The sequence below is a fragment of the Denticeps clupeoides genome, chromosome 3, assembly GCF_900700375.1.
Source record: "Denticeps clupeoides chromosome 3, fDenClu1.1, whole genome shotgun sequence".
NCBI lineage: Eukaryota > Metazoa > Chordata > Actinopteri > Clupeiformes > Denticipitidae > Denticeps > Denticeps clupeoides.
In genome coordinates, this window is record NC_041709.1 from 882622 (window position 1) to 905562 (window position 22941).

The window sequence follows — 22941 nt, forward strand, 5'->3', positions numbered from 1 at the left end:
AGTTAATGTACAGGAAATGCAGGGAATTTTGGAACATGGAGGTTTTTCAGAGAGCATTCCAGTCGATGGGTTTCCTCCCCGACTTCCTAAGCAGCTCGTTGGTCTTGGAAAAGTGGTGGCATCCAAAGAAGCCGCGATCAGCCGAGTATGGAGATGGGTGTGAGGTCTGGAGGATATGATGACGCATCTGGAAGAAAATTCAGCAATTACATCCCCTAATTGAAGTGAAAGTGAAGTGATTGTCATCGTGACACACTGCAGCACAGCACACGGAGATACAACGAAATGTGTCCTCTGCTTTTAAGCATCACCCTTGGTGAGCAGTGGGCACCATGACAGGCACCCCGGGGAGCAGCGTGTGGGGACGGTACGTTGCTCAGTGGCACCTTGGCGGCTCGGGATTACTTTACTTTACTTTACTTTACTTTATTTAGCAGACGCTTTTATCCAAAGCGACTTACAAGAGGAAGACACCAGCAATTCTCGTTCGATCTCTATAGAATATTGAGTTTACAAACTAAGAGCCCTGATAAGGCTTAGACTTGTCAGTGAAGAGCATGCTCAGAGATTGTTAGGTGCTAGACTAAGAAAAATTATAATGTATTCTGATTACGGGGCCGCTTCCTTAACCTCTAGGCCACCACTATCCCCCATATGGAAGAGATATTTCACAGTTTTAACATTAACAGTAACTTGTGACTCCACAGACCAACCCTGTCTATGATGGAGCCTTTCTTCTGAGCGTAGGAACCCCACAGCAGGAAGACCAGACCCCTCAGGTTCCGGCTGAGCCACCAGACCACAGCATCAGTGAAGGTCTCCCAGCCACGCTCGGTGTGGGACATGGGCTTGTGCGCTCGAACGGTCAGCACAGCGTTGAGGAGCAGGACACCTGAAACATCACCAGTGACAACAGCAACAATTTCTTTGCAGTTGCAGTCAATCGGCATTCATTCAAACGCATCATACGGTACCCTGCTTCGCCCATCCCGAAAGATCCCCGTGGCCTGGGTGCTGGAAGCCTTTCATGTCTGTGGACAGTTCGGCATATATATTCTCTAGGCTGAAAAAAAATCATCCACAAATATCATTTATTTTTTCATACTGGCTCAAAGGTTTTGTGGTAAATTGTCTTTACTTGGTTCTTGGAGTGTTTCTGCTCTATATCCTACAAACTATGATGGTCTTATTTACAGGTTTTAAGACAACCCTATAAGATCTGGTCATACCTGGGAGGCGGGGCTGTAGGCTTTGGAACACTGAAGCACAACCCATGGGCCTGACCTGGGCCATGATAGGGGTCTTGGCCAAGCACAACAACCTTCACCTTAAGATAAAACAGCAAACATGCCAATAATTATTAAGAGCAAAGTTGCCTTTGTTGTTTTTTTTTTTTTTTTAAGTGAAAGTGATTAGTTGTCATATGTGACACAGCACAGCACCCAGTGCACACAGTGAAATGTGTCCTCTGCATTTAACCTGTCCCCTGAGGGAGCCATGAAAGGTGCCCAGGGAGCAGTGTGTGGGACGGTGCTTTGCTCAGTGGCAGCTGAGTGGCACCATGGCTATTCAGGAATGGAACCGGCAACCTTCCAATTACGGTTCCGCTTCCTTACCCGCTAGGCCAACCACTGCTGGGACACACCCATTTCTCTTATTATGATATGGAAATGCACTACGATGCATGATTGTCTGCATCACTCATGCTATACCATTGAGAAATATTTTGGCATGGTTACTGTCGTACTGCTACCGTTCTAAAGATTACTGTGGTACGGGTTACTCACATCCTCAATGGCACACATGTGAGTCCATGAGAAGACGTGTTCAGGGCTCGGGTAGACTGTGAAATGCTTTCTCTCATCAGCAATGAAAGCGGCCAGCTAAAGGCAAATAAAAAAATATATATGTGTGTGTGTGTTTATGTTTCACTACCTGTATATGCAGGAAATTTGGGGGATTTAGTCCTTTTTATAATACCTCGGTAAAATAGCCTTTTGTGAACTCTGCCCCAATTTTTTCCCTCCAGCTCTCCCCGATGGGCACTTCCACATTTCGAGCAGCTAGTCGCTGGAGAGCTGCTCGCCGGTTCTCCTCGATACGGGCGAGCTGAGCCGGGCTTAACTGTGATGAAGGCACAAAAATGGACACACCCAACAACAAACTGTGCGAGGTACTTTTAAGCAACTACAGGACATGAAGAGCAACCAAATAAAGCTGCTCAGTATGTATTTAAACGACTTACCATGGGTGCCGGGGATGGCTAAAGTTCTCAGATTTCTCGGTTTCTTCTTCTGTTCTTCCTGAATGTGTTTAGTCAGAACACAAAAAACCTGTAGACTGTTGTGTCATTTCACACGCTGATGGTTTTATGCAAATACATACGGCACTTGTGCATCTGTGATGGGGGCGTGTCGGAAAATGAGATTCAAAAGTAGAAATGAAACTGTTAGTGGGTACGTTAGTGCACATTATTGACAGTTCTTTGTGTCGGGGTATGAGGTGAACTTTTCCATTTGGTATTCATGGATTTTTTTTACCAACTGTACTTTTCACATTTCATTTCGATTAGAACAAACATCCACCATCTTGTGAGTGAACATGACTGGCCAACCCAAGTCAGAACTGCAACAATCACATGACAAATTCTCTTAGCAACACTTGGGCTGAACTTCCTCTGCGAAGGAATGACAGACAGGAAGAGACCAGGAGGGGTGTGGTCTAATCTCAACCAATGGGACTGGAGGATAGGTTGACTGACGAATGAGCTTCCCAAACGCTGTAGGTTGAGTTTATAAGCCACTCTATATGTGGTTTTATGAACTGTTTTATGAACTGATGGAGGACAGGGTTGGTGAGCTGCAGGTGAGGGGGTGGGGACGCTGAACAAGGTAACAGGGAAAAGAGCGAGTTAGCAGAGCAAGAAGACAGCAGTCAGCCATTGCCCAAGAAACAGAAACTACTCTTACCCAAACAGCAAAAGCTGCTTTTCTTTCTAATGGAAATTCAGGAGAAAGCATTTTTAAAAGCATTTGCATATGGAACATTGACCTGTTTCTAAAACTTGTCAGTTTCCTGTTCATGCATTAAGCCTGGTAATACAGACTAAAAGAGAACTTCAATAAAGTTCTCCATTCAGAAGCACAACTAGTCTAGGACTAGGTTTAATCCATGAAAGGGAAACCAAGGACATTTTGTAACAAGGCCTGCAAAGTTAACATCACCTCTCAGGTGCAAATATAAATCTCTTTACTTCTGAATTGATCTTTAATAGACTGTAGATTTTTTGATTTGCTTGCTGAGACCTCTGCATGTCTGACAATCAGCTGTTTTGTCATTGTGGCGGGGTTTGAGCTCCGGTACGTTCACTTCTACTATTGTGAGCGCTTCCTGACTCCAACCCTCATCAGGTTACAGGTAGGTGTGTGTGTGTGCAGAACACTTGGCTCCGCCTTCTCCCCACTCTCTGTCCCCGGTAGACAATGGAAACGACTTTTGTTTTGCTGAAATGTAAGACCTCCTACTTAGCAGGTCTAACCTGCCCTCGCGGTCGCCTCGGAGCTCTCCGCTGACGTTCAGGGCTGTTCGGAAATGAGTGACTGGGGAAGACACACGAATGTAGGCTACAAGAAATGGAAGGACACACCAGTGAGGTATGATGAATTTCTTGATGAGTCGGACTGTTAAAGCGTTTATTTATTGCTGTTCGATGCGCGACTGTGCAGAGTTACACATACAGCGCGTGACGCTGGTTGTTCTAAGAGGAACAGTTTGCCTAACCAGAGTCTGTTCTGGGCCTGTGCTGTGGCTGCAGTGCAGTGACACACCGGACAGGAAGAGACAGGTTGTCCTCGGTGTCTGAAGGACGGTGTGAGGACGATGAGATCTACGTCCACAGCGTACCGACGGTCCTGGCCCAGGTGGAAGTGGAAGATGGTTGCCAGGCTGTGACACCGGGGTGTGGCCGTCCTTCTGTTGGTATACAGGCTTAACTCAATAAGTCCACTAAATAAAAAGAAACCCTGTATTGTGAGGTTCTTGTACATACAGATGAACACAAAAACTGTGTTATATCAGTATCAGATATTATTTTCATTCAATGTATTAAACAGGCGAGGATGTGCTTATTCATCATTTTAACAGGTTTTTACTCTTACAGACACATTCACAGTAGAGGATGCAGTGGAGGTCATCGGCTTCGGGAAGTTCCAATGGAAGCTGTCTATGGTCACTGGGATGTCATGGGTAAGATTTTGTATACAGTACTATTTAAAAATAGTAAACCATTTTTAAGAATTTAGATGGTATATAAGTATATAGAAGGAGCCTTTTTTTTACATAGCAATGGAATTTCAGCCATGTAACAACCCACCTGCAGAACATTTATGTTCCTTGCTGGCTTTTTCCTGCCACTGTTAGATAGCCGATTCCATGGAGATGATGATCCTCAGCATTCTGGCTCCTCAGCTGCACTGTGAATGGAGGCTGCCCAGCTGGCAGGTAGCTCTCATCACATCGGTACGTTGGGCTGAGCTGGGCTAGTCACATTTTCTGAGTGACTGGTTGGAGCATAGCGCCATGTCTTGAAATTATGAGAATTCAGCATGCAGCCACTTTCTTTCAAAGATCAAGCCGTTGGAAATATGGACGGCACACCCCCCCAACACCATTTTTTTCTAAGCAAGTGTGACCAGTTCCATGCAGGAAATCTCAACACATTTCCAAACAGTGACAACATTCATTTTCTGACACCCTTCTGTGACTTCACAGCTATAACTTCACAGCTCTGCTGTGGCTGTGATGGTCTGTGACCAGCAATAAGGGAAAGGTTTTACCCAGAATGCATTGCTGCTGCAACCCTTTCATGCCCACATCCTGACCCAAGGGATCTGTGAATCTCACACTTTAGGATGAATATTTTTTCTTCCCTGTCGAATAGCAGAAAGAAAAAACATGTTCACATTGTTTAAATATTGTGAGGGAAAGGTGATCTCTGGATATTATATTTTAGGTTCACACTGGGTGTAACACCTTTAAAAATGTGTCTTTGATGGGAAAGGACAAGTGTGGGACATTTGGACTATATCATGACACTCAGCATTCTATTTATTGTACTTTTTAGGTGGTGTTTATAGGAATGATGCTTAGCTCTTCCCTCTGGGGGAAAGTCTGTGACCGGTATGGACGAAAAACGGTAAGGATGGTCATTGTGCCACAAAATAGTAATTTCATGTAGTTCATTCCATTTGTTTTGTGCAGTAAATAACTGCTGAGCTAGACAATGTAATTTCATGATTAAATCATATTCTGTCCCAAACATCTAGTGGGCCCACATGAGTGGTGGCCTAGCGGTTAAGGAGGCGGCCCCGTAATCAGAAGGTTGCCGGTTCGAATCCCGATCCGCCAAGGTGCCACCTGAGGTGCCACTGAGTAAAGCACCGTCCCCACACACTGCTCCCCGGGCGCCTGTCATGGCTGCCCACTGTTCACTCAGGGTGATGGGTTAAATGCAACGGACAAATTTCACTGTGTGCACCGTGTGCTGTGCTGCTGTGTATCACAAGTGACAATCACTTCACTTAAAAAATGAGGACTATGTTGTGCAAATTGTGATCAATTCAACCTCAATATGATTTAGTAAATAACCAAGACAAGCAACAGAGAGCCCATGTATGCCAGGCTCCAAACAGCAAGTAGCGTAGCTGCAAGGGTGGGGGCTTCTCTTCATGACATCCTCCCTTCTACCTAGCAACTGGGTTTCATTGGCTTGCAACTCACCTAGCACAGAATGTGCACCCTTACAATGAGGCCATTCACCGATTGAACTGATCACTGGGCTATTCAGGCCTCAGGACACAGTGAAAGAAGGAGTTATACTCCTGATCTGCCTGTGTGACTCCTTTGAATCTGGCTGGTGTGACATTTCTCTCGCCATGCAACTTCTGCAATGAGTGTTAGTGGCTGACGCCGTAATACAAAACATCTGTTTATGAGACAGAAGTGAATTATACCACGTCTGTTCATGCATAACGCTGTAATTTAATACAGAAATAGGTCATTGCCTTTTCTCTACCACGGCTGCTAACACACTACTTCTGCTCATTATGTGTCTGTTACCAGGGTCTGAGGCTTTGCATGGTGTGGACCCTGTACTATGGTTTTCTGAGTTCCTTCTCTCCAGTGTACAGCTGGATCATTGTCCTAAGAGGCTTGATGGGCTTTGGAATTGGTGGAGCCCCACAGTCGTAAGTGTACTTTTCATATTTAATATTTTTGTAGCAGGAGAAAGTTTGATGAATCCGTTTTGTCAGAGTCACCTGTTATTACCTTAATGGTTGCTTTGTTCATTATTGTCATAATGAAAGGCCACTTCATGAGCTTTTCATTAACATCAGTGACAAGTGTTCAGCATAAACTTTCAGGACTGATTGAAAACCAATCCCTGTTGTCCTATATTTAAATACACATTTATCCCCTTTTAGGGTAACATTGTACTCAGAATTTCTTCCCGTCAAGTCCCGGGCAACTTGTATAATAGCAACAGCGGTAATTATTTCTTCATTTTTATTTTAAGATTTTGATCAGGGGTGTGCTTGGTTGTATATAGAGTTAAGACTGGTAAAGTGGGACAGTTCTGCATTTTTCAGTTCCTCTTTCATGTTTTACATTGTCATACACTGTAAAGATATTATAATGATTATAATATTATTTTTTTATGTTATATTTGGCACAATTTAATATAAAATAAATATTTGAAATGTAAGGCTAATAGTTATGATTGTCATTCCCATTTTGCCCACCAGTGGCTGCCAAAGTGCTGTGGGAGACTTTCACATTCATAGTCGTGGCTTGATACTTGCTTTTAATAAGCGCATTTGGAAGCCTGTAGGGAAATGTCACAGACAAAATGGTCACCGAATGGCCGCTGCACAATCTGTAATAATATGTTGTCTTTTCTATAAACTCTTATCAATTTTTCCTTCATATTAATGTGATTTGTGTATTGGATTCAGAGAAACACTTTTAGTCTAGGACTGGTCCTAATGCATGTACGGGAAACTGACCCAATGTTATAACACTTAGTTATCTGGTATGTTTGCACCCAGTGTATGTAACAATGCCTCCGATGAAACTTGTCTTTCTCTGTAAATGCAAATACTGTTCTCCTGTCTTGTAGGTGTTCTGGGCCATTGGTGCAGTATTTGAGGTGCTGTTGGCCATACTGGTTATGCCCAGTCTGGGCTGGCGCTGGCTGCTGGCCCTATCTACCATACCCCTATGGATTTTTTTAGCCTCCAGCTTTGTACGTATTCATAAGCATCAATATTTCACATGACTTGCTGTTCTGTACAACATATTGTCTTCGACAAGGAAGCAAGCACAGGACGTGGTGTTTTGCATGGCAAGCCCAGGAGTTGTAAATGAGTATGAGAAGGCCCACAGAAACACGCCTATGGTTGTCCCTGCTGCTGATTGGGTTATAGGAAGTATTAAAAACCTATGCAGGGCAATGGGGAAAGTCCCAGATTACTTTGCCTGATGCAAAACAGCGTGTCTGAGTACCCAAAAGCAATAGACTGCTGCCATCACAACCAGGAGGTAGTCTGATTCTCTCTGCTACTTATGTCCCAGAGTGGCCCAAAACGGAAAACATATTATGAAAGTGGGAAGACATACTATGATATTGATAGGTCTTGCATACGGTTGGACACTTAAAATGTGTTTGTAGGCTTATGTGTCAGGAACGACAATCTTTCAGTACCTCTTGAGGACATTAAAGTTGGGTGTATTGGCAATGCTCAGCCTGTGTGTGTGTCTGTGCATGCATGCACAATCACCCTGGACTAGTGCCCCACACTGTGTAATACATGTCAGGTGCCACACGTATGCCATTTAATCCCTGTTTTACACAGTGGCTGCCGGAAAGTGCTCGTTTTGATGTCCTGACTGGAAACAGTGAAAAGGCGCTGGCCACTCTAAAAAGAATTGCATCTGACAACGGAGCCAAGCTGCCCAAAGGCAAAATCGTCATGCACAGACAGGTATGGGTTGAGAAAGTAAATAACACAGCTCCACTTTAAGCCCCACTTCACATACTTATTATTGTGATATGTTGTGCATCAGGACGATCGTGGTAAGATCACAGATCTCCTAGCACCAGAATTTCGGAAAACAACGCTTTTGCTTTGGGTAATATGGTACGTTTGTCTTCGATTATTTCATTTCACACAACCAGCAATAATCTTTGTGTCCCGAATGTCATTTCTGTTTCTATCGTCCTGTTAGCCGTCCCTCAGTACTTGACCCCTGCTAATGTACGGCGTATCTGCAGGTTTGCCAATACCTTCTCCTATTACGGCCTGGTCCTGCTGACCACAGAGCTCTTCCAGGCAGGAGATGTCTGCAGTGGTAAGTGATCCTCTCTCTGCTTTGATTGTTTCTAAATACATTTGCTTTTTCTAATGTACATTTTAAGGCAAGATTAGTCATTTTGTGATTTTTATTTTTCTTCCAGTCACAAATTCAAAAGCTAAAATAGAGCCCAGCTGTAGTTTAGAATGCTCCTATCTGACATTAGACAACTACAAGGACCTGCTGTGGACCACCTTGGCTGAATTTCCAGGTTTGCTGCAGACAATCAAAAGAATATGTGTTGAACGAAAAAGGAGTTATTGGGGAATAAGACTTAAAATGATTTCAAATGTGATTCTGCAGGTCTGTTTTTTGCCCTGTGGGTGGTTGATCGAATCGGCCGAAGGAAAAGTATGGCACTGTGTTTCTGCATGTTCTCCTTCAGCATCCTGCCTATTTATGCGTGTATTGGCAGGTGAGAAGACATTTTGTATGCTTGTTTATTGTATCATGAATATATAGTGTGTTTCTTGGTATAAAATGCAGTCAGAATACCCATCTCCCACTTACTACCATCGTGTCCCTGTTCTTTTCCATTTTATTTAGGACAGCACTCACAGTCATCATCTTTACTGCAAGGGCCTTCATCACAGGGGGGTTTCAGGCTACTATTGTGTACACACCTGAGGTAACGTCCGGTTGATGTGTTTTGCCATGAAATCTCACCGCATGTTAAGTCATTTTGCAGACCGAATAGCCAAATTCAGTTATGCTGTTGTGGGAATTTCTGGTGGGTCTGCAGGTCTACCCAACTGCAACAAGAGCTATCGGTATTGGAACCAGCAGTGGTGTGGCTCGGATTGGAGCTCTCTTAACACCATTTGTTGCCCAGGTACAATTAACATTCAATCGACACCCATATTGGATCCATGAAAATGTGATATGATATAACAAAAACATTGATTTCTAGATTTTTCATGTGATTTATGGACCCCTGTGTTCCACTCTGCAGATAAACGGATTTTCACTTTTTTGTTGCTGTTCTTCTTAGGTGCTTTTGAGGTCATCTGTGTACCTCACACTGTCAGTGTACTGTGCTTGCAGTCTGCTGGGTGCAGTGGCATCCATGGCTTTACCCATTGAGACTGCAGGGCGAGCGCTGCAAGAGTCCAGCCATGCCACCACAGGCCAAGAACCAAATTCTTCCAGCCCTGAACCTGCCGCTTCCCAGGAGGGGGCCGTCTCATAAGAGAACAGGTGAAGGAGTGGCGGGTGAAAACGCAAGTCACTGAAATGAAGGTCAAACGTTTCAGATTAGGAGGGGGATAGCGGACCATTTCTCAGCTCGCATTTTCTCATTTCCGAAACTGGATATATAGAAATATGTACAATACCAGAAATTTCACAAGAACCTGCAGGGGACGGGGACGACTGTGCAGGTCCTGTCTCCAAGTCATTCCCCATCAAATAAAGTATATTACTGTAACACACCAACGTGCCGTTTGTTATTTAACAGTACATTTTACTTCATGTGCTGGATGATGCATCCAAATCGACAGGTGAGGGGTGACGATGACAGAATTTACCAATTGGATGCCAAACAGCATGAGGACAGTGAGCAGTATGCTATAACTCTCCGTTTTCTTATTATATCTCCTGCTCAAGAGTTGTCTAAATACGTTCATCACAAGCATTATCCTAAGATAAGACAAGACAAGATAAGATTAGATGATCCTTTATTAGTCTCACAAGTGGTAAATTTACATTGTCCCAACAGGAAGTGGACAGTACAACATGTCGACTGTATAATATAAAGGTTCACTGTACAAATAAGCAAATAAATAGTCTTAGAACAGCAAAATAAAAGCGTGAATGTGAGTTGAAAAAAGTCAGTATATATTATATTATATTATATTACTATGTGAAACATGAGATGTAGTGAGATTTGTCTTTATGATGAATGCTGACTCCTACTATTTGTTCCAGGGTGTAACGCATAAATTTGGTAGTAAAATTGGGTTGGAACATGATCACAGACCTTGTGTAAAGTTCCGGTACATCAAATAAATCTTTTTTTTTTTTTTTAATTTACATATATTTTTTTAACAGTGTTTTCAAATAACGCCGTCGTTACACGACTGATTAAAGTCGACGTCGGTAACGTATCGATCGGTGGGCGACGGGCAAAGTCACCTTCAGCGCGCGGTGGCCCAGTGGCCTCGGATCGCGACGCGAACGGGCTGACGTCATCTGCCGTGGCAGCACCCCAGCATCCCGACGCCGCAGCCGCGAGCGCGCCGGGGCCACCGCGGGGCCAATCTCGCGCACGATGGACACGGGGCGCCGGCGTCGCCTGCCACAGCCCCCGCGGGGATTCAGCGCGACAACAATGGCGAGGCGGGCTGCCAAAGCCGATGATGGCTTTACCGGGGAACGGTGAAACCGGGCGGCGGGAGACTCGTTTCCTCGACGTCGGCGGCACAGTGACTCAGCCCCGGTCACCCACGTCCCCTCTCGGCGTCCCCAGAGCGCTCCGGCCATGGCCCTGGTCACGCTGCAGCGGTCGCCCACCCCGAGCGCCGCATCCTCGGCCAGCACCGCCACCACCACCGCGGGGGAGGTAAGCGGAGCCGCCGCCGCCGCCCGGCGACTCGGCCGTGTGGGCAGCGGCGCGGAGGAAAATGCCCGGGATGCCGGCCGGAGGCCTTATCGATAATAATCATTTTCAGATCATAATAATAATAAGAAGAAGAAGAAGACCCCGCCCGCCTCGATAAAGGAGACGAAGCTAAAGACGCCTTTTTTTCTCCGTTCTCGGAGCCTGTCAGTCAGCGGCCATGCAAGCCCGCTTTCGGGGATTAAACCGCCCGTTCGCGTTAGCTGTTAGCCTCGAACACGCGTTAAAGCGCTCGGTTTGGGCCGGCGGTTAAACAGCGCCAAGCGGCTTTATATAAATGTAAATGTGTCGCTTTTTCCCCCCGAAACGTTGTCAGCGCCGTCGGGAAGAAAGCAGCCCGCCGTTTCTGACTGCGCTTATTATCTTGTTGTTGGTTCTTTTTTTTTTTTTTCTTTCTTTTTCTTAATTTTTTATTTTTTTTTTAAACGTCGTCTCGCCAGAATTAAACGGGAATAAGCGCGCTAAGTTCGCCGGACTTCGTGCATTTTGTCGCGGATGCGCGGCTGTCGGCGATGGGCTGAACCTCCGCAGCTGCGCGGAGCGGCCAGCAGGGGGCGCCGGTCCAGATCCGGCCGGACCCCGTTATTTACCACGTTTTACTAAACAATCTTTCTGTGTCGGAGCCGAGCAAATCGGTTCGACATTTGTGGGTGTGATTTTTATTTATTTTTTTTTATATATACATTTTTTTTATTAAGTGACTTTATTTTTTATTAAATCAGCGTAGTTCACTAGTAGTGTGGCGCTCCGCTTTGGTTGGTGACGTGACCGGCGACGTGCAGGTGGGAGCACAGCAGGGGCCCTTTTCTAATGCCCCCGGCCTACAGATTTAGACGTGGCGTGGTGAAGTCGCTGCCCACGGCCAAGTCTGCCGCCTTTATCAGGCCCAGGGGACAATGCTGCAGCATGATGTCATGCACACGGGGCCACTTCGTCCCTCGCATGTTCTCGGGTTTCCTCGTCAACAATGACAAAAAGTTTCGACCCCAAAGGCAGTTTTGAACACTTTTGGGCCCGTCTGTCCCGTCGGTGCGGTTTTCGTACTTGGTACCGGCTTCTCCTGCACCGCAGCGTACCCTTTGAGGAAGACGTGTGTAATGCAACCGATTGCACCTACAGGTCTAAATGTTGCCCCCCCCGGGTGACAATCTTGTTCTTGCTTATCTTGCAGGATTTGGGCAGCGATGAAGAACGAAAGGCCAACCAAAGGTAAGGTGCAGCGCCATCTTTTTGTGAGTCTTTTGAGGTCTCGTCTCCCGCTTTTTGGTAGGTGGTGATGGATGTAAGGATCCTTGCCGAGGTTCGGCGTAAAGCTTTCATAGCGCCTCTTCCTGGCCCACCACACCCATCCCAGGCCCTAACTTGTACGTTTGCGGCCATAAAGACGAGTCGCCAGGAGAAGATGAAATCTGTAAGCGTGGAAGACGCTGGTGAATGCAGTAAGGTCACCCCGCAGCTGAAACGGTGGCGGCTCATTAAATCGCGGGGTCACCGGAACAGACTCGCAGCTACCCGGCGAGTTAACGCGCTGACCAGACAGCAGGAGCGGGCGTGTCCAGCCGTGCTGCGGGAAGGCCTCGGGGGGACGTCTGCAGGACACAAGTCTGCGCGGTGCTCGCTTGAAGTGGGACAGAAATCGCCGTGGCTTCGGCCTTCTTTGAATAGGATTTTGCATGCACGTATTTAGTCTGTGCTTGGTCCGCTGGGCTTCGGGCTTCTGTATGGTGAGGTAGTCCTGAGAATAAAGACGAGGAATGCCGCCCATTGCCACTTCCAGGTCTGACGTTAAACACCCATTTGCAGTGCCTTCAAATTGCGTCTTCATTTGGCAGAATTGTGATCTTCTTTTGGAAAAAGTTAGGAATCATGTGACCGTCTAAATGTTAATTATACAAGCAAACCAATGTTTAAGCTCTTATTATCATCATATTCAAACTGACTTCCTTTCAAAAAGCCAGACAATGCCATCAAACAGGGTGGCAGATAGAAATCAAGTCACGATCTCTATTCAACCTGCACTTTCAGAGAAGTCACCCATGATGCCACTATTTGTCACTGCAGACTTTCTTGTCCTCTCCTCCGTCCCTGAAACGCCTCTCTTTCTCTCCGTGTCCCGTGTCCAGCCTGAGCGAGAGCTTCTTCATGGTGAAGGGCGCAGCCTTGTTCCTGCAGCAGGGGAGCAGCGCGCAGGGCCAGAGGACCCCCACCCACCATAAACATGCCGGTACGTCCCTGTTGGGTGGCAGGAGCGCGGCCGCGTTCTTATCTGACCCTGCCGGGCAGGTCAGGCCGCCGGGAATGGCTGCCGGAGGCTGAGGAGGAACTTGTCCAGCAGGACAGTAGACAGGGTGACCGTCAACATGACTATTTGTGGCTTTGCAGGTGACTTGCCCCAGCACCTACAGATCATGATCAACACCCTTCGCTCAGAGGACCGGATTAAGCTGGTACGTTATCTTCGTTCGCTCACTTTTAATGATGGGTGTGGGTTTGAACACTGGGATGAGCTATGGAAGCCATAGTTAAATCGTACAATGCCCTCCTTTTCTTTTTCCACGTTCCTTTCTTTATTTAATGTTGAAATCGTGCAGTCAGGTTTGTGGTGGTGAATTGCATTTTCACAGGCAAAAATTGCTGAATTTGTTGTAACGGTCAGTATGAATTATATTGCAGCAAAAGGGACAAATCACATTTGCAGTCGGACGTCTCCAATATTTATTAATATTAACCAAAGGTTAATAAGTCAATTTATCAAAAATAAAGGCCCTATTCTATAATAAAAACTATTTAGAACCATTACTCTCGGTAAGTTTTTTACAATGTGTATAGCCTTTACTGATATTGGGAGTTGTTCTAGGTTGTGTGTGTGTCGTATCTGTAATAAAAGGCTCTAGGCGCGTCCTCCTAATGGCTGTTGCCACTCAGTGTTGTAGAGCCCCACCTGCCCAAACGTGGAGAGAACGGCGTGGGTTGAACACGCCTGTAGCTGCTGTGAATCTGCTCACTTCCCTGTGCTGGATGTTAGTCGCACACCAAGGTGCTGTAGGTGTAAACGCACCGTCAGAACGAAAGTCCATGACGTCTGCAGTTCACTTTTGAAGTCCATGTCCTCCCATTGGAAGTCTAAATATTGGACTGCAGTGTAAAAGATTATACACGAAATACATTTTAATATTTGATTTGTTTTTTGATCGTTTTTTCTGACAGGCAGTGAGGTTGGAGAGTGCCTGGACTGATCGTGTGCGGTACATGGTTGTGGTTTATACCAATGGGCGACAAGACACGGAAGAAAATATCCTGTTGGGCATGGACTTCACCAACAAAGACAGGTAAAGAGAGGTTCTCTTTCCGCTCCCCTGGTGTCGTTGTATGCATATCTGTGCATGAGAGACCCCAGGATGAAATGTGGGGTGCAGTAAAATGCCAGTGACTCCCTCAGTGATTCGTCACTCTATTGGTCGCTTGTAGTAAAAGCTGCTCCATTGGGATGGTTCTGCCGTTGTGGAGTGATACCAAAATCCATTTGGACGGAGATGGGTGAGTTCAACTTTTTTGCATTACGAAGACGAAAAACGGTTAATTCTGTCTGACCGGCATAATTAATTTCTTGGTTGAAATGTATGTACAAGTCTGTAGGGTGGTAGTAGCCGAGTGGTTAACACACTCGCCTATGAACCAGGTTCAAATCCCACTTACTACCATCGTGTCCCTGAGCAAGACACTTAACCCTGAGTGTCTCCAGGGGGGGACTGTCCCTGTAACTACTGATTGTAAGTGGCTCTGGATAAGGGCGTCTGATAAATGCTGAAAATGTAAATGTAAGTCACATTATTATTATTACCGATCCAGGGCAAAATAAGGCTAATGCGTTCATTTCTGGTTCGTTCTAGTAAGCTTAACTTGCCATTTTGCTCATATAACCACAAGTATTATTCCTGGACTTATAGTGCCTGACCAATCACCTTCTGAAAGGTTCTATTATCTCTGCTATAGATGTGTGACACTAATCGATGCCTTTTTCTGGTTTTTGAACTCTAGAGGTTTCAGCGTGAGCACAGCTGGACGGTCGCATGTCTTCAAACCTGTATCCGTGCAAGCCATGTGGTATGTTTCCTTCCCTTGTTTTAACCCTTGTTAACAGTACATAGAAGAAAGTACAGCGCTGAGATTTCCTGGACGGTGGCGTGATCGTCTTATGCCCTCTGCTGGTGGTTTTGTTGCATTTCATCTTTGACCTGGGTGTTAATTCAGCACTAATACACAATAGATGCGTCTGTCTAGAGTAGCTTCATACATACCACAATTCACAGATGATTTCTCTTCCGCACTTCCAGGTCTGCCTTACAGGTTCTCCACAAAGCATGCGAGGTTTCGCGGAGGTACAACTACTTCCCCGGGGGCATGGCCCTCACCTGGACGGGATACTACGAGAGCTGCATCTCCTCTGAGCAGAGCTGCATCAACGAGTGGAATGCCATGACTGACCTGGAGACCACGAGGCCTGACTCCCCCGCCATGTTTGTTGACAGGTAAGGGCCAGTGATGAGTCCTCGAGCAACAAGAAGCAGTACAGGAAAAAAGCTGGTTAATTCATAAGGGCATGTTTGGGGTGGGAAAAAGATCCTGTAAGCCATGCTGGTTTGCATGTTCCAGGCCCACAGAACGGGAGAGAACCGAGTGTCTTATCAAAGCCAAGCTCCGTAGCGTCATGGTGTTCCAGGATCTGGAGAACGTGACTTCAAAGGAGGTGAGTGGTTTCCAGCATCTATTTCTAATTTGCAGTTATTAGATTGGAATCGAATTAAACTTGTCCCATGCCTTCATCGTTCCCCTTTAGATCCGTAACGAGCTTGAGCAGCATATGAGTTGCAACCTGAAAGAGTTCAAGGAATTCATAGACAATGAGATGCTGTTGATCCTGGGTCAGATGGACAAAGCCACTCTGATCTTCGACCACCTTTACCTGGTGAGGGCCCCTGCTTGTTATTTACCGTTTATGGCCTTTTGACACTGGTGCACTCAGTGATGGCACTCGGCTTTGGCGCTGACTCTGGTTTACACGGACTTTTCTTTTCTTTTCTGTAGCATGCACACATTTCACATTTATTTTTACAGCTTGTTTCTGGCGTGCAGATGCTTATTCACTGTGGAGCAGAGTGTAGATGTGTGTGTGGTGACCGGGGCGTTTGGCTTTGTTTCCAGGGGTCTGAGTGGAATGCCTCCAATCTGGAAGAGCTTCAGGAATCAGGGTAGGCAGCATAACTTTGTTCATTTTGCTCTGTATTGTACATATTACATTACAATTAGCTGATCCTCTAATCCACAATTACTTACTGTGTTGCACAGGGACACAGTGGTGATAAGATTGGTTTGAATATGCAACTCATAGCAACACGTCTATTAATGTGGATTATTAATTTAAGTGTGTTTGACTCAATAAAACTATTAAGTTTTTTTGTCTCTCTGCTTCAACTGTGAGCATTTAGCAGCAAGATAAATACCAAAAATGCTAAAAAATGTTCTTTGTAAATTGTTTAGGGTGGGATATATACTAAACGTTACCAGGGAGATTGATAACTTCTTCCCAGGCACGTTTGCATATCATAATGTACGCGTTTATGATGACGAGGCCACCGACTTGCTGGCTCACTGGAACGACACATACAACTTCATTGTGAGAGCCAAGTGAGTACACACACACACACACACACACACACACCAGCCATAAACATTGTAGTTATATTGTTACCCCAAAATGTCTGAAACCCCTTTGTGTGCTTAGTTAATAGTTTGGCCTTCTTTCATTCATTTGTGCATTTAGGAAAAACAATTCAAGGTGTCTGGTGCACTGCAAGATGGGCGTGAGTCGGTCTGCTTCCACGGTCATAGCGTACGCCATGAAGGAACACGGCTGGTCCCTGGAGAAGGCGTACAACTTCGTCAAGCAGAAGAGGAGCATCGCCTGCCCCAACGCCAGCTTCATGAGGCAGCTGGCCGAGTACGAAGGCATTCTGGATGCCAGGTGGGCGTCTAATAGTCCCATTTCCAGCTACGCTTCGCTTACGTTTGGACTCCGCCCTACATAGAAAGATCTTGAATGAATGTCCTGTTCGACTTCACCATGAACCCCGTTACTAAGGAGCGTCTGTAATGTTGGATTATTGGATTTCATTTTTTCATTTTTACCTCTATATTGCTCAGAGTGGCTCCAATGATGCATTCATCTTAATGCACCAATTTCTGCATCATCATCATCATCATCACTGGCCTCTCTTCCTCCCCACAGCAAACAACGGCACAATAAACTGTGGCGTCCTGAGGCCGACAACGACGAGGAGCTCCAGGCCTCGGCCCCATGCTGCGGTCTGGAGGGGGTGGACAGTGCATCAGGGCACCATGCAGAGGAAAGGGAAGGGGCCTGGGGTCCTGAGGGGGCCAGGGCCCCACCTCACTGCTGCGGCTTAGCGGGTCTGGAGGCGGAGCCGCCGGATCAGCTGAACTACAACTACTACTTCCGGCGCCTGTCGGACACGGCGCTGGACAGCGAGCCGTCGACGCCGGTGCGCGGCCCGCCGCTGCTGGGCATGGAGCGCGTTTTCATCGAGATCGAAGACGTGGAGCGCGACGCGCTGCTGGACGACGAGGGCTTCCCCACCGCCCACCTGGGCCTACCCGGCGAGGGCACCGCGGCCCAGACCTGCGGGGGCCGACTGGAGCCCTTGGAGGACATGAGGCTCCGTCTGGAGTTCAGCACCGTGGAAGAGGAGGACGAGGAGGAGGCCCAGAAGGAGGAGGCGGAGATGGCAGCACTGGCCAGTGGGGCGGGACTGACGGTGGACGTTCCCAGGTCCTCCTCCTCGTCCTCGCTCACCAACATGAACCGCTTCAACAACGAGAACGCCAACAACAGCAACCGCCTTGCCGCCAAGCGCAGCTGTCCGCCCGCCTTTGACGTGAGTGTGACCCCACCTCACGGCACCTGACAAAACCACACAAGCGCCTGACCAAATGCCCCCTGGACTGGCACGGTGCGGCAATGCTTAAAAGTAGGAACTCGCACCACAGATATGTCAGGCCCCCCTGATGATGATAATATGTCTAGTCTTACCAGATTGTGGAACAAATTTTTTATTTTTTTTCCCCCCCCGAGTGCAATAATAATAAAAACCGCTACTGGACATTTTTTCACCACAAGATTTTTCTGCACAAGGACAAGCTGAACCCTGACCATATATTCTTGTCTTTCTCCATTTCCTCTGTTTAGGACAGTGCTAGCATCAGAAACCCGTACAAAGTTAAGCCCTCATACCAGTCCTGCCGAAACTGCCTGCGTCTCCCCGCGGTCCGGCGCTGCGACCGCACCGCCTCCGGCCGCACTCATCGTCTTAGCACCCTGCGCCACGCTGCCACGCCCGCCCTCTCCGCCAGCACGCCGCCGAGGGGGAACCCTTTCTTCCTCCGGCGCAGCTCTTCCGAAGCTGCACCGCAGCCGTGCGACCACCTCTGCCGCTGTACCCGCTGTGCCCCTATGACCAGCCTGGAGACCTACCGACAGCGGTTGCTCTCACCCATGAGTTGCGAGGAGCTCCCGAAGACCATGTCATGCGCCCTGGAGACCGAGGATCTGGACGAGCTTCAGGAGGAGGAGGAGGAAAAGGACATCGGGCAGAGGGACAGCGGCGGCGGCGGCCCCGTCACCGAGCTCACCCTGCTGAAACTCAGCCTGGACGGCAGCGAGAGGCCCGTCGCGGAGCTGCACCAGGAGGCCCGTTCCCAACCCCTGGTTACCGGTTTGGTCCGGCAGCGGACCGAGCGCCTGGAGCAGCTCTCCAGCCTCTCCCTCGCGGTGCCACCTTCTGCCGGGGTCATGTCCGAGGTCATGGACCTCGGCGAGGGGACGGCGCCAGCCCAGTCAGGGGAGGACATGGAGGTGGACGGCAGTCTTCCGGCACGGAGTCCCATCCAGGTGCCCGGCGGGGCTTCTCAGTCGACCCCGACGCCGGCCCAGTCCCTGACGCGCAGCTCCAGCAGCGACAGCCTGCACAGCGTCCACGGGGGACAGCCAGGCCTGGTGCGGCAGCGGGCGCAGGAGATCGAGGCCCGGGTGCGGCTGGCGGGCCTCACCATGCCCTCTCGTCTGAAACGCTCCAGCTCCCTGGCCAAGCTGGCCGGCCTCACCCTGTCCACCGAGGACCTGTCCCTCTCCAACACCTGTTCTTCAGACGGAACCCCCCGGTCCCGCGTCTCCATGCTGGTGGAGTCTCTCTCTGGTGCGCCTAAGAGCTGACAGAAGTGTCTCCGCTGGGACAAGTGTGGCAGATTCTGGGGCCTCCTTCTCACTTCCTCCCTCCTCCCATTCGGTGGTCGAGCGGTCCGTGACATAACGTCCACACGCCAAATTAGCAACTTTAATGGAACGGCTCTTTCTTTCTGGCAAGGACAAGTGTTGCTTTCTTTCTTCTTCTCCTCCGTCAAAGACCGCTCTGTCGCCGTGTCTCTTTAACAACTTTACACCTCTGCCTTTCTCCGTTTCTAATGTCTTGGACCCGGATCAACACAACCTGGCTCAGTTACATACGCGTATGCTGGCTGCGTTGTCTGAAACAGCATGGGTGATTAAATTTGGTGGGACGTTTCAAGCGTGATGGAACTGTGTGAGAAGGGTGGTCATGCTCCATTCCCAGAAGCGTATTTCTACAACCTGAAATTTGTCGCAGCTAAGCACTTAGTCAGCAGACTTTGGAACTTGAGAGGCGCATAGAGTCGCCCTTCCTGATCCTAATAAGATGACTAAAAAGGTTACCTTGACAACTGATATTAACCCCGCCCCCAGAAGGAATGGAGTTTGACACCCCAGCTTCCAGTGTGGAATTATGAGGACTGAAATAGGGCTGGGCAATATACCATAAAAATGCACCATTCATCAGCTGCGTCGATACTGTGAATACTGTGATCCAGCATATTGTTTTGTCTTTATTCACCGCTCAGACATCATACACCAGCAGTTGCATTTCCCAATCTCTGTGTCACACCATTTACACAAACCTTGCAATACATCGCGATTATTATTTTAAGCTATATTGCCCAGCTCTGAACTAGTGTTGTTGTGTGCATTTTTATGCAAAAATTCAGTTGTCTCCAGTGCTCTTCTTTGTGCTCTGAGTTGCATTCTGAACGAGGCGCAGTGGGTCGAATCATTTTAGCATCGAGCGTCCCGGTTTTGCTGTTTCTTACAATTGGCACTGTTTTGCTTAAATATACTGTAATCAAACCATTATCTTTCCAAAAATCGATTTTGGACTCCTTTGACATGCTGGCGTTTCCATGAACTCCACTAACTCCAACAGAGGACCCAAAAGGACATCTGCGGTCCTCCTCTTAGTCTGGAGGGTGACGTAGCTGTTGCCATTCTTGTATTGCAGCTGATTGAAAATAGCGTATTTTAATCCGACCAAACGGTACCTTTTAAACAGAGTTGTACATCTGGGATCGCAGGTTCGAATCCCACTTGTGCCTCCCTGTCTGTCCGGCACATCATGTTTACCTTCTTTATAAAGGTGACCAGCCGCATCCTTGTCAGTGAGGAGATGTGAGCTGCTCATTATCACTGCAGTCGTTGGTTCCCTGCATCTTATTTTTAATTTTTTTTTTGTGCTCTATTCACTCAGAAGTACCCCATGGCAGGGACCGACTGACAAATTGAGTACTTTGCCATTTGAAAGTGGCAAAATGGGGACAATTGCTTTCACTACACTTCACAAGAAAGACAATCGAAGCTGTTGACCCTTAATAGGCTTTACCATTCAAACTAGTGTGACCCAAGTCAAGTTTGTTCGATTCGTACTCGCCCTCATGTCCCATTTATTTTACGATGCCAACGATGCACTTTTAAAAATATATATAATTTTTCTTCACCTGCAAGCAGCATCGCTGTGGTGCTTTGCATCGCAGTTTTTGCACCAAACAAGTGTTTTGGTGCACCACACTACAAGCCTGTATCTCTGCAGCCTGTGAGCCCTTAATGTGATTTAGCTCAGGCTGTCCACAGCACAAAACACAGCCTTTTGTTGTTGCATATTCATTAACCAACGGGAACGTGGGGCGGGGGCTTACCGGGCAAGGCGAACCTGTGACTCAAAGCTTGAGCAAAATAACAAGCTGATCTTTGCTTCCATTTCTGGTCAAAATAGGATTTCTATGTTTCTATGTGTACTGTATCAGCATAGCAAAAGAGCTGTAGATTCTGCTGGATCTGACTGACTGAAGAAGTGAGCTGTTCCAAGTTTTGTTTGTCAAAGCACAATGATTTTTTTTTTTTATGCTTTTTTTCTTTCCAAATTAATGTGCTATTGTCTTTATTATTATTTTTTCAAAATGCATTATGTTAAATTAAAAGTATGCAATGTGCAGTAAAACTGTTTACATATGGTTCTCATTAGTATGTTTTTGTTTGATTTTTTTTTTTTTAATAATGTAAGGAGTATGAGTGTACTATGAATGCAGAATTATGAGTAAGCCATGGGACTGACTGACTGACTGAACAATGATGCAGTGCAATGCATGAGAGACTCCCAGAATGCACCTTGCTTATACCTGTGAATTAAAAAAAAAAATCTTGAATGTCTTGAAAACAATTTTACCTTAATTTGCTTTTATTTACTTTTTTAGTTTTAATATGGTACCTGGTTTTACATTTACCACAACAACAGAAGAACATGATGTTCCCAATGTTCCAGATTTTTCTGGTGGTCAGTTTTGTCCACTTGGTCAGGACTTTTCGTTCTTGCTTTTCCTTTTACTCCTGTAAATGGCTTTGTGTCTCTGGGTTTTGGTTCCTTTGCTGAAACATTAACATGGTTGTGCAGGAAGGTGATCAAGTAATGATGTAGATACAAAGCTAATGCCATCCCAGCTTCTCTGAACATCCTGGAAACTGTGCCATGCATGTAGACTGTGAAGATGTCGTCCTGTTATACATTTACAGCCTGTCTATCCTGCTCCATTATCGCCGAAGCTGCGCTTTAAGGGTGGTCTGTATCTTCCTTATGACCTGTGTTGCATTTATACATTAAGTGCCTTAAGTCTGGCCAACGTGCTATCATATTGTCTTGGTAGCTTTGTGCAGTCTGATGCAGTCTTCTTTAAAAAAAAAAAAAAAAATGACTTGCTGTTTTCTAGCCTCTCTGGCCGAACAACAGAACATACCCGTGCATGATCACCACCACATGACATCGTTTTTGTCTTCGCTCTTTGATTTTGCTCAGTTTAGGGTTTTTTTTGCTGTTGTTGAGACCAAAGTCCTCTTGCATTAAGTTTTTTTTTTTTTTTTTTTTTGTGAAGAAAACAAGAATTTCATTGTTCCGGATTTTAAATCCCAGGCAGTGGGGCTCTCCAGGCCCCTTGTCTGACAATCTAGTGGCCGGTCGTTGCACCTTAGGTAGAGGTAGATAAAAGCGTAGGTTTGTGACCCTTGGTGTGGAAAGGTAGTTTGATCTGTGACTGATTGCAGATGTGAGGAGTGAAAAGCAAAACTTTCACTTAAAGTGACTTTTTTTTTTTTTTGTATCATCATTTTTATTTATAAAATTGCATTTTTTAATCATACCATACATTGATGTTCATGTTATTGCACTTTTTCTACATTTTGTTGACATTATGTACTGTACTGTGTGATAGAAATAAACAGTATAATTTATGCACCAGTGGTTTTTATTTATTTAGTTAGCCTTTTTTGGGCTCGACTTTATGTACATGTTAAGTTCATGTATAGTAACTTTTCCTGCAAGGCCAAAGCATGCAAACAAATTTAAATTTCCACCAATTGCCTTTCTTTCAGCTAACTAGATGAACGTACAGGACCAGCTCTTTATTGCGTTAGGCAAATATGCTCATTGACATCACGGGGCTGAGAG

General features: G+C 46.6%; 3 protein-coding genes across 8 annotated transcripts; 2 read left to right on the forward strand and 1 right to left on the reverse strand.

The window, feature by feature from the left end:
* Positions 1 to 16: 16 nt before the first annotated feature.
* ungb (uracil DNA glycosylase b) lies at positions 17 to 2398 on the reverse strand. Its single transcript, XM_028974743.1, has 7 exons — positions 2246 to 2398; positions 1981 to 2124; positions 1788 to 1883; positions 1230 to 1327; positions 975 to 1063; positions 714 to 892; positions 17 to 187 (listed from the first exon to the last, which is right to left on the reverse strand). The coding sequence occupies exons 1-7, from the start codon at positions 2246 to 2248 to the stop codon at positions 47 to 49; spliced, it is 750 nt and encodes a 249-aa protein (XP_028830576.1). The 5' UTR covers positions 2249 to 2398; the 3' UTR covers positions 17 to 46.
* LOC114787029 (synaptic vesicle 2-related protein-like) lies at positions 2052 to 9842 on the forward strand. 6 transcript variants are annotated; one of them, XM_028974738.1, is made up of 17 exons: positions 2052 to 2224; positions 3529 to 3653; positions 3815 to 3978; positions 4160 to 4245; positions 4420 to 4518; positions 5123 to 5194; positions 6121 to 6245; positions 6483 to 6546; positions 7178 to 7303; positions 7914 to 8042; positions 8125 to 8198; positions 8333 to 8409; positions 8516 to 8623; positions 8716 to 8827; positions 8959 to 9040; positions 9155 to 9244; positions 9404 to 9842. In XM_028974738.1, exons 2-17 carry the CDS (start codon positions 3592 to 3594, stop codon positions 9599 to 9601), a joined length of 1668 nt encoding a protein of 555 aa, XP_028830571.1. In that variant the 5' UTR covers positions 2052 to 2224; positions 3529 to 3591; the 3' UTR covers positions 9602 to 9842. The 6 variants fall into 6 exon arrangements, 4 of the variants coding, with proteins under 4 accessions (XP_028830571.1, XP_028830573.1, XP_028830572.1 ...); XM_028974739.1 differs by having other exon boundaries at positions 2074 to 2173; positions 3532 to 3653; XR_003749288.1 differs by having other exon boundaries at positions 2052 to 3653; positions 8964 to 9040; positions 9457 to 9505.
* A 703-nt stretch (positions 9843 to 10545) lies between these two features.
* ssh1b (slingshot protein phosphatase 1b) lies at positions 10546 to 22724 on the forward strand. The gene is made up of 15 exons (XM_028974242.1): positions 10546 to 10972; positions 12201 to 12238; positions 13153 to 13253; positions 13412 to 13476; positions 14237 to 14358; positions 14498 to 14566; positions 15068 to 15133; positions 15364 to 15558; positions 15683 to 15776; positions 15867 to 15995; positions 16232 to 16278; positions 16568 to 16714; positions 16851 to 17051; positions 17316 to 17982; positions 18294 to 22724. Exons 1-15 carry the CDS (start codon positions 10892 to 10894, stop codon positions 19314 to 19316), a joined length of 3045 nt encoding a protein of 1014 aa, XP_028830075.1. The 5' UTR covers positions 10546 to 10891; the 3' UTR covers positions 19317 to 22724.
* The last annotated feature ends 217 nt before the right edge of the window (positions 22725 to 22941 follow it).